At 47.2% G+C, this 9,655-nt stretch overlaps 1 protein-coding gene across 3 annotated transcripts in view; it reads right to left on the bottom strand.

Annotated features, from left to right (window-relative positions):
• Positions 1–9,434, bottom strand: part of GLYCTK (glycerate kinase) — a 14,435-nt gene extending 5,001 nt beyond the window's left edge. Inside the window, exons 1-3 of one of the 3 annotated variants that reach the window (XM_043970353.1) lie at positions 9,320–9,434; positions 4,391–4,807; positions 3,795–3,946 (exon numbers count right to left, since the gene is read on the bottom strand). In XM_043970353.1, the coding sequence (XP_043826288.1) occupies positions 3,795–3,946; positions 4,391–4,767 (529 nt within the window). In that variant the 5' untranslated portion in view covers positions 4,768–4,807; positions 9,320–9,434. Of the gene's footprint in view, positions 1–3,794; positions 3,947–4,390; positions 4,808–5,319; positions 5,478–6,401; positions 6,502–9,319 lie in introns of those variants that run through there. The other 2 variants (XM_043970362.1, XM_043970343.1) reach the window with 2 other exon arrangements.
• Between the last annotated feature and the right edge of the window lie 221 nt (positions 9,435–9,655).

Genomic DNA, 9,655 nt, shown 5'->3' with positions numbered 1-9,655 from the left:
CGTCTTTGCATAGGTGGGGTGAAATAGAGGTGTGAAATGAGGTACATATTTTCAGACAAGGACAACGTGTTGATTTTTCCCCCTTAACTACATTAACTTATTTCAAGGAAGGCTTAATACAGGAAGAAAAGTCAGTGAGAAGAGAAAGGTGCTCTCTTTTTAAAGAAAAGCTAACTAAACACTTTTAAAAGAAATACTATTGGGGGCAGCTAGGTGGCGCAGTGGATAGAGCACTGGCCCTGGATTCAGGAGGACCCAAGTTCAAATCCAGCTTCAGACACTTGATACTAGCTGTGTGACCCTGGACAAGTCACTTAAACCCTCACTGCCCCGCAAAAAAAGAAAAGAAAGAAAGAAAGAAATACTATTGCCTGACTTTCTCAAGAAGTTCAGTATTTGCTTTCAGCCTTCCCCTCCACACACACCTCTGCCCTTATATTCCTGGGCTTTGTCATATAAACAGATGCCCCTTAAAACATTTCTGGTCTCCCAGTTCATCAATCTCAACTTTCATGACCTGTACTGCACTCCACCTTAACCACATACTCTTTTTTTTTTTAACCACATACTCTTGACCATTATACATTTAACAATCATTTATTAAGCACCTACTAAATTCTATGCTAGGTTCTGTTGCAACAAAGGAAACAAAAAAAGAAGTGTTCCCTGCCCTTTTGAGGGCCTTACATTCTGCTTGGGGGGCTTAGGGGGGAGAGCACATGCATGAAGTTAAGTAAATGAAAATATAAACAAAAGTAATGTACAGCACTTGCTTGGGGAAGAGGAGGATGACACCAAACCTGTAACTTCTGCTTCTACAGAAGCAGAGCCAGAACTCTTGCAACTCTTCTTTGGTCAGTCTTCTATCCTTTCATCTCTCCCTCTACTTCGCTCCCAAAAACCCTAGTCTGCCTCCTCACCAGGGCCCCCAGTCACTCTAGCCTTCCCTGTTCTCCCATATCACTCCTGCTGTGGTCTCATTCTCTCTCCCCTTTGAAGTCTTCACCCTATAAAGAAACCAATTGAAGTCCACACGCTCTTCCTTCACCCCACTTGTCCTCTCCCCAGTCGCTGATTATCTGCACTAGCCACGATTTTCACTCCTCATGTGCTTTTGGATCCTTGCTGAAGGAAGCCATATAACTGCTGTAAGGAGACTACACGTTTGTCATCTTATAGCCTCCAGGCTATGTGTCAATCTTCTAATTCTTCCCAAATTCTGTCTCTAGTGCTCCCTACAGCAACTATTCCAAGCTTTTTCTTCTCTCCTTAAGTGTCTTACACCAATACTCTACTGAGAAAACAGATGCAATCTGTCACAGGCTCTTTCTTTTCCTCTGAGCCACACCTTGAAACTCCTTGTCAGCCCCTATTCTCTCCTTTGTTCTAAAGAAGTCTACCATCTAAAGAAGAGGCCCTTCTTCTTGTCCAAACCAACCCCTCTACTTGGATTCTTGACCAAATTCTCTCCCATCAGCAGAGCTTGTCCTTCTTTTACTCCCTTGCTCTCTCCAGGTTTCGACTCTGCTGCATACACACAGGCATACATCCTTAAAAAATCCTCACTTCAAAAAAAAAAATACTCACTTCAGGGGCAGCTAGGTGGTGCAGTGGATAAAGCACTGGCCCTGGATTCAGGAGGACCCGAGTTCAAATCTGGCTTCAGACACTTGACACTTACTAGCTGTGTGACCCTGGACAAGTCACTTAACCCTTGCTGCCCTGCCAAAAGGGAAAAAAAATCTTCACTTCTCCCTGTTAGCTCCTTCAACTATCATCCACCTCTCCCCACCCTTTCATAGCCAAAGTACCAGAAAAAGCTGCCTCTACAGGGTGCCTCTGTTGTCTTACCTTCTACTCACTTCTCAGCTCTTTGCTATCTGGCTTATCATCCTTCTACACACCTGAAGGTATTCAAGCTTACCGGTGTTCTCTTAAATGCTGAATCCAATGGCCCCTTTCAGTCCTTACTTTTCTAGACCCCCCCTTCAGCTTTGGACACTCTTGACCAACCTCTCCTCCTGGACATTCCTGCCTCCCTTGGGTTTTTTGTTTGTTTTGTTGTCTTGTTTTTGTTTGTTTGTTTTTGGTGAGGCAATTGGGGTTAAGTGACTTGCCCAGGGTCACACAGCTAGTACGTGTTAAGTGTCTGAGGCCAGATTTGAACTTAGGTCCTCCTGAACCCAGGGCCAGTGCTCTAGCCACTGCGCCACCTAGCTGCCCCCCTTTGGTTTTTACATTTTTTTTTTCCATATTTTATCACCCATCTTTCTCAATATACCTCTCACTTTGTCCCTGTCAGGGAACCATACAACAAAGAATAAAAAGAGAGAGAAAACTGTTTGGCCAAATTAGCCAAGTCCAACATTATATTCAGATCCTGGCCTCTGCAAGGAAGGGAGTCCTCTCTCGACTTTGATGGTGATGCCCTTTCCTGGTTGTCCTCCTACCTCTATCTAAATTATATCCCTAAAACACAAGCTTGGCCATTTTTGCTCAAGAATCTTCCCTTTTCCCCTGTTGCCTCTGGAACGTAACAGAAACTCATTAGTTGGCCTTTCATAGCCCCACGTGATCTGGCTCCAGGCTCTCCTTCCAGAGTACTTCACACTACTCCTCACTTTATGAATTTAACATTCCGGTCGAACTGACCTATTTGTTGTTCTCAGAGCTCAGCATGCCATCTCCCTCCTCCATAGGAGCACGAGGCCTGGAATGTGAGCCTTCCTCTGCTCCCTGTCTTGGCCAAGCAACACATCTGGGAAGCCTTTCCCATCCACCTAGTGCACCCAGTCAGCTCCCTCTTCCAATGACCTAGTGACACATTCTGACCTCCAGTCATAGGTAAGCCCCAAAAGGGAAGGTCCTAGTCGTTACTGGTGTCTTTTTCATCTTCAGTCTAGCACAATGCCTTGAAATTTGTTTGGTCCAGACCTAGAATCTCACTGGTGTAGGGAGCTCCACCCTACCAAAGGAGAGAAATAACAGTTCTGTTCTTTACATCCTTAGAGAGTTGCCATGGCACTGAGAGGTTAGAAGACAGCCTCAAAGTTATTCTAGGGAGCTGAGCCGAGACTGAAACAAAGGCACTCACACTAAATCCTAGGCTTCTACCCACTCTGCCTTAGCCAGGGAGGTACGAATTTCGGTTTGGAAATGATAGCCTGAAATAAGCAAGTGAGATCCTGCACTCAGGTGTAGAGGCAGGATGACTGGAGTTGGGGGGTTCTTAGGTCCCTGGGAGGGAGGACTTAAGAATTGTTAAGGCTGTAGGGTCCCCATTTCAGTGCCCTTGCTATCTGCTCAGCAAAATTCTGTTGGCTAGATCTAGAAGAGAGTAGTCATGAAATGTTAAGGGAACCTGGACCTTGGAATGGGGCACAATTGGGTAATGAGAGCCAGGTTAGGAAAGGGCAGAAATACTGAATACAGATTAGGGGTGCCCTCCTGTGGAGATGTTGGCAAGGCTGGACAGTGTTATCAGGAGCAGGTCAGACCCCTCAGTTTGGGGTACTGATAAAGTCATCTGCCTCTAGGAAAAATAGTGATGCCCATGTCTCAAAATAGGAGATATCTCCTATTCTTCAAGATCTACAGAAGAAGGGATAGAAGAGGGGTGGAGCAGGCCAATGGAGGGGAGGGGAAGGAGAAACTCAGTCACTAGATGAGGAAGGGGATCATAAAGGAAACAAAGAGGAGAGCAGGAGTCCTGGGGAAGGAAAGGAGGCAGCAGAAAAGGGAGGCGAAGGATTGGCTGTCATTCTGGAGCCCACCCGGGGAGGAAGGGAGCTCACCGGAGATCAGGACCAGCAGCAGGTCATCAGCTGTCAGCCCCTCTGCTAAGTCCCGGATGGCCAGTGCAGCCTGCAGGGCATCCCCATCAGGCAGGTTGTCCTTGGCTCCCTCCAACACTTGGATCCGGCTCTGTGGCTTCAGCAGCATCTCCCTGCAAAGGGGGAGGAGTGGGTCTAACACAGATGGGGCTTGTATTCCTGACATCTTCCTAGCTTCAGTTCTGGGCTACCGGGAAGATTTGGAATGGGGAGAGAGGGGATGACTCCTCTAAGCCCCAAACTTTCCAAAGGTCCTACCTGACATGGGGTCGTCTGCCGGGTCCCCTTCCTCATTACAGAGATGCTCTCTTCCTCAAATAGGCCTGAACTAGGCAAGCTCAGATGGTGGGGAAGAAAGGGAATTGACCCGCTCAGTATCAAGACCAAGCCTAGCACATGACCCAAAGTATTTGATTCATTCTACATAAGGAGGCAGAAAGCCTATATCAAGATCTGAAGATGCCTGTGAGAGGGATGGGGAAAGGACCCTAATTCACAGCACCCGCTTCTGCAGCGTTCTCCCTCTCTCTCCCCTGTGTTACCCCCCAGCTCCTTACTTCATGCCAGCACGTTCCAAAGCTGCTTGGATGCCCTTGGGCACGCTGATTATACCCTGAACCAGGTGTTCACTCAGTAGCTCCTCCGCCACAGCCGCCATGCCCAGCACAGCTTTGCCAAAGCCTGCCAGGTAAAGATTGTGATGGAGTTTAAAGTTCCTATCCCGAATCTTCAGCTGGCCAGTCTCTGTGTCTAGTGCCAGGGTCCGGTGTAACATGGGGCCTGGCATCACTGCATCCACTGCACCCTCAAACAATTGCCAGGCCTGCTCCGCCAGGGCCATGTTGCTAACAGACCAGGAAGCTGGACTCCCCCAAAGTACTGGGCAGGGGCGGGTGCGCACAAAGCCAGGTAGGACTCGAAGGGTGGCAGCCATGCCCAGCTCACTCTTAGCAGTGCCCAATATCCATGATCACCTGCAAGGAAAAATGTCAGAGACAAATGAACTGTGTATGTGTTTTCTGTGGGGACTGACCTCCATCTAGCCTCCAGAGACCAGGGAAGGCAATGTATATAGTGGAAACAGCAGGAGATTGACAACCAGAAGACAGGTTTCCATGCTGGTTCTGTGACTTACCAGATGTGTGACTTTAGACAAGTCACTTAAACATTCTTGGTTTTCATTTCCTTCCCTACAACTTCAGGAACCAGATGGTCTCCAAGGTCCCTCCGTCCCAGCTCTAAAAGCCTAGGATTCTATGACCTCCAAGAGTTCTAGCTTCATAGGGGTTGCTATGGCAATGGACAATCTACAAAGCTCTGAAGGGCTTGCCTCAGTTCTATAGGTGCTGGGCCTCATTCCTAACCTCTGGTCAAAACCCTTCCCACCTGCACCCACTGTTCTATCATTCTCTATGTCCAACTGTTTCAGGCTTCTTCCCAACCCCTTTTTCCCCTGCTACCAAAGCCCCACCCCCTCAGGGCCCACCTCACAGCAGAACTCCTCTTCACCAAAAGCCTCCACCAGCCCTGCTAGAGCAGAGGCACAGCTCTGGCCTGTTCTCTTAGTCCCTCTGTTCTTCTGGGCTCCCAAGTGATTCTATCCCAGAGTCCAGAGGTCCTGTTACTCAAACCCTACAGCAAGGTCGTCCTCAGTGAAAGTTAATCATTCACAAAGCGAACACCGCCTAACTGACACCCCCTGACCTCGGTGCCCCATCCCCAGATGTCTACATCCCTCTCCCAATGCCAACCACGCCTCCTCCTAAGCATTTAGTCCCATCTTTCCACCACACTTCTCTGCCAAGACACTCTACCTGGCTATCGCAACACCCCCAGGTTCCACTCTGCTGTAAATCATTGTCAGGACAAAGTCTAAACCTGACGTGCAGAGGATGATCAGGGAAACTCGAGGCAGCCTCCTATCATGCCCATTCTGATATATAAGAACCACAATTCACTGGGCTGAAGGGATCAGTTTCTATTTAGGGCAGGCTGAGAACTCTGATCTTGAATCTGTCCTTAGGTGTTCCAATATTTCTTGAAATCTGATGTAGTCTCCAAGGACCAGATCCACGGAGACAGAAGGAGCCTCCCTATCCCCAACTACTACCTGAGAATCGACTGCCTGGACTGCACAAAGAGCCATCAACAACATCCATTCACCTCCGTCCAAGTGTGGACCAGGGGAAAGACCCCTGGTCGGGCAATCTGAAAAAGGCCTAGCTCCTAGAGCATCCGACCTGGAGTCAGAAGGACCTGGTTTGCAATTCTGATTCAGACACTTCCTATCAAAGAATCATAGGGTCATATGGGTTCACAGACTTAGAGCTGGAGAAGAATGAGGGGTTATCTAGTCCAGCCCCCTTCATTTTAGGGATGAGGAAACTGAAGCACAAAGGTTAAAGTGACTTGCTTAAGGTCACACAGGGAGGGAGTGAGTGGCAGATTCAAAGCCAGGTCCTAGGAATTCAAATCAAATGTTCTTTCCATGGTGCTTGCTGCCTTGATGGGTGGCCTGGGACAAGTCTTGGCCTCTTTGAAGAGTCTCAGTTTCTTCATAGCACCTACCTTACAGTTTACAGAGCTGTGAGCTGCATTTATCATTAGTTCTGGCTCAGCCAGTGACTTGTTTATGTGACCTTGGGCAAGTTACAAACTCTTTTCTCCCCTGCAAAATAAGGACATTGAATCAGATGATTTCTCAGGTCCTTGGTCCAACTCTAACCATTTGAGATTCTATCAAATGGGATATAAGCCCTAGGCAAAAGTGAAGAGGAATGAGGAGCCAAGACAAAAGTTCAAAGATTGAAGAAGAGGCTGAGCTCACTGAGAAAAGACCAACTACCTGTTTTCCCAGAGTGTGCCAGTGGCGGTAAGGGCTGCAGTGGAAGGTGGGGGTGGTAATGCGGGGTGGAGGGGAATGATGGTGGGTATTTCACTGCATGTTGCCATAAAATGACTTACAAATTAGTTACAAACTGAGATGGAAAAACATCCCTACTGAGGTAATGTGCCATTGATTTAATGTTATGGATCAAATTTCATTTTCTTTCTTTTTTTTTTTTTTTGTGAGGCAATTAGGGTTAAGTGACTTGCCCAGGGTCACACAGCTAGTGTTAAGTGTCTGAGGCCACATTTGAACTCAGGTACTCCTGACTCCAGGGCCGGTACTCTATCCACTACGCCACCTAGCTGCCCCGAAATTTCATTTTCAAAGAAATTGTGTGATATAAAGCATTTTTTACTTTGATGTAGAAATACTAGAACACAACCACAACCCTAGTTCCCCTAAACAATAAGGCTTTGTTGTGTTTTTCCAGCAATATCCTAGAATGGGGAAGCAACCTAGGTTCCCAGTCACTAGACTTGGTTGTTTGGGGTTTTGTGCATGTGTGAGTTTTGTTTTGGTTTTTGCTTGGTGGTTTTAAAAGGAAGGTTCTGTTCCATCATGTGCCACTTACTTGCCACCGAGCCAAACAGTCATTTCCAGCATCTGTCCTGTTACCTGTAATTGACAATTGGAAGAAAGTTCACCTTAATTGTATTTTACATCCTGGGGCTGCCCCTGCCTCTGGGAAGGGGATGCTCAAATATGTTGCTGAGGAGGAAAGAAAATCCTCTAGAAAAACTGCCCCAATCCTTGGGAAATAATAGCCAATTTCTAAAACTCTCACATTTTCAAAAGGTTTACAAGGTGTTTTCCTTCCAATACCCCGAGAGACAAGAAGTACAAAGGCAATGAAGTACATTATTATCCCTGATCTACTGAGAAAGAAAAAGGCCCTGAAAGGTGAAGTGACTTCTGATGGTCGCACAGCTAATAAGGGTTAAAATAGGGGCAGCTAAGTGGTGAAGTGGATAAAGTACCCGCCCTGGATTCAAGAGGACCTGAGTTCAAATCCAGCCTCAGACACTTGACACTTACTAGCTGTGTGACCCTGGGCAAGTCATTTAACTCTCATTGCCCCACCAAAAAATAAAATAAAATAAAATAAGGGTTAAAACCAGAAATAAACCCATTATCTACTGAATCCAAATCCAGTACTCTCTACTCCGCTATATGCTGCTTTTAAACCAGGACTTCTTAACCTGAGTTCTGTAAAATGTTTTAAAAAGTATTTTGATAACTCTTTTTTTTGTGGGGCAATGAGGGCTAAGTGACTTGTCCAGGGTCACACAGCTAGTAAGTGTCAAGTGTCTGAGGTAAAATGTGAACTCAGATCCTCCTGAATTCAGGGCTGGTGCTTTATAATAACTGCATTTCAATGCAATCAGTTTTCTTTGCAGTCCCAAACATTTTATTTTATTCATTTAAAAATACTGAGAAATGGTCATACGTTTCACTGATGTGGAAAATCACATGCAGCCTCTGACCTTGTCTGTCTCAGACAAGCTCTGGCCTTGCTGTGTTCCAGCTGCAGATGCAGGCTTGTTTCTCCTTTGTCCTTTGTAAGGTAATTGCTGACCTCAACCTTGATACACTTGCTGTCCTCTAAAGATGACTATACCATGCCTACTCTTTTTATATATAACCAGGTGGGCTACAAGACTTGGGGCCCACTGTTGGAGGTCTGACTCCTCTTTGGGCCCACAGGTAATAAACTCTCTCTCTCCACCTCAAGTACCTGGCTGAGTATTTTCTGTGTTAATCATGTGGGAACATCACCAGATGGCCAAACAGGTCCATAATAAAACACCAAAAACCAAACATCTAAGATCCCCTGCTCTAAGCTTTCCTTGGGCATTCATCATGCCTGCTGTGTTCAGTAATTGTTTAATGAATAATCACCCCTTCTCATGTATTCAAAGGATCTATAACCTTATCCATAGCATGACTTTTCAATTCCAACTCCCAAGAAGTTCACATATACATAGCCCCTCTACATTTTATCAAGCACTTTCCTCCCAACCAATCTGTAAGCAGGTAATGCCTTTCTCATTATCTCCACTTTAGATAAGCAAATTGAGGCTCCAGGGAGGAAAGTGACTTGCCCAGGGTCTCACAGCTAACAGAGAACTAAACCCTGGCCTCAGCATCTCTCTACTGCAAACCCCATTCATTGATTCACTCCATCAACAATGAGTATGTGCTAAGAGCTGGGGAACCATGGCGGGGAACACTTTAGGGCTGAGAGAAGCCTGGGAGGTCTACTAGTCCAACTCCTCGGTTTTACAGATTGGGAAACCAAGGCCGAGAGAGGGGGAGGGTTTCCCCCAAGGCTACCAGTAAGCGGCTGAAGATGGAGTTTGTATCGTAGATTCTGTCAGCAAATCCAGTGTTCCTTCCATGGGCGGGGGAGGGCTAGAAAACTGGGGCAATATAGCCCCACCTCGTACATTCCTGCCTTCCTTCCCCCAGCTTAGGAGATCAGACCTACATCTGAGTGCCTTCAAGTGGAAGAACCGAAGCAAGCCCCTGCCTACTTCCGGATCATGCTTAAGTTGGATCCGGAAGTGACGCGTGCTTATCCCGCCTAGTCACTTACGTCAGGAGATGACACAATCGGAGTTCCGCGCTCCGATTGGGCAGCTGTACGTCGCGTTTCCGCCTTCCTCTTTCCGTAAACAAAGCAATTCAGCTCCAGCCCAGACAGGAAGAACAGGAAGTATGGACGAGCGCGGGTACCGGGCGTCCCGGATCCAGGCTCCCTTCCGAACTGCTTCCGCCTTGTTCAACTCTCTCACGGCCTCCTCTCTTCGAAAGTTCTCGGTCTTGGGCGGAACTGGAAGTTCTTGGACGGGCGCGAGGCCTGAGCCGGAAGGGGAAGAAGAGCCGGACGGAAGTGGAGCCCGGTTCCTGCGGCAGCTGGGCTCCCTATCCT

Source organism: Dromiciops gliroides, chromosome 1, assembly GCF_019393635.1.
Source record: "Dromiciops gliroides isolate mDroGli1 chromosome 1, mDroGli1.pri, whole genome shotgun sequence".
Classification (NCBI taxonomy): Eukaryota; Metazoa; Chordata; class Mammalia; order Microbiotheria; family Microbiotheriidae; genus Dromiciops; species Dromiciops gliroides.
The sequence above is the reverse complement of the archived record's forward strand: the minus strand, read 5'-3'. Positions and strand labels throughout refer to the sequence as shown.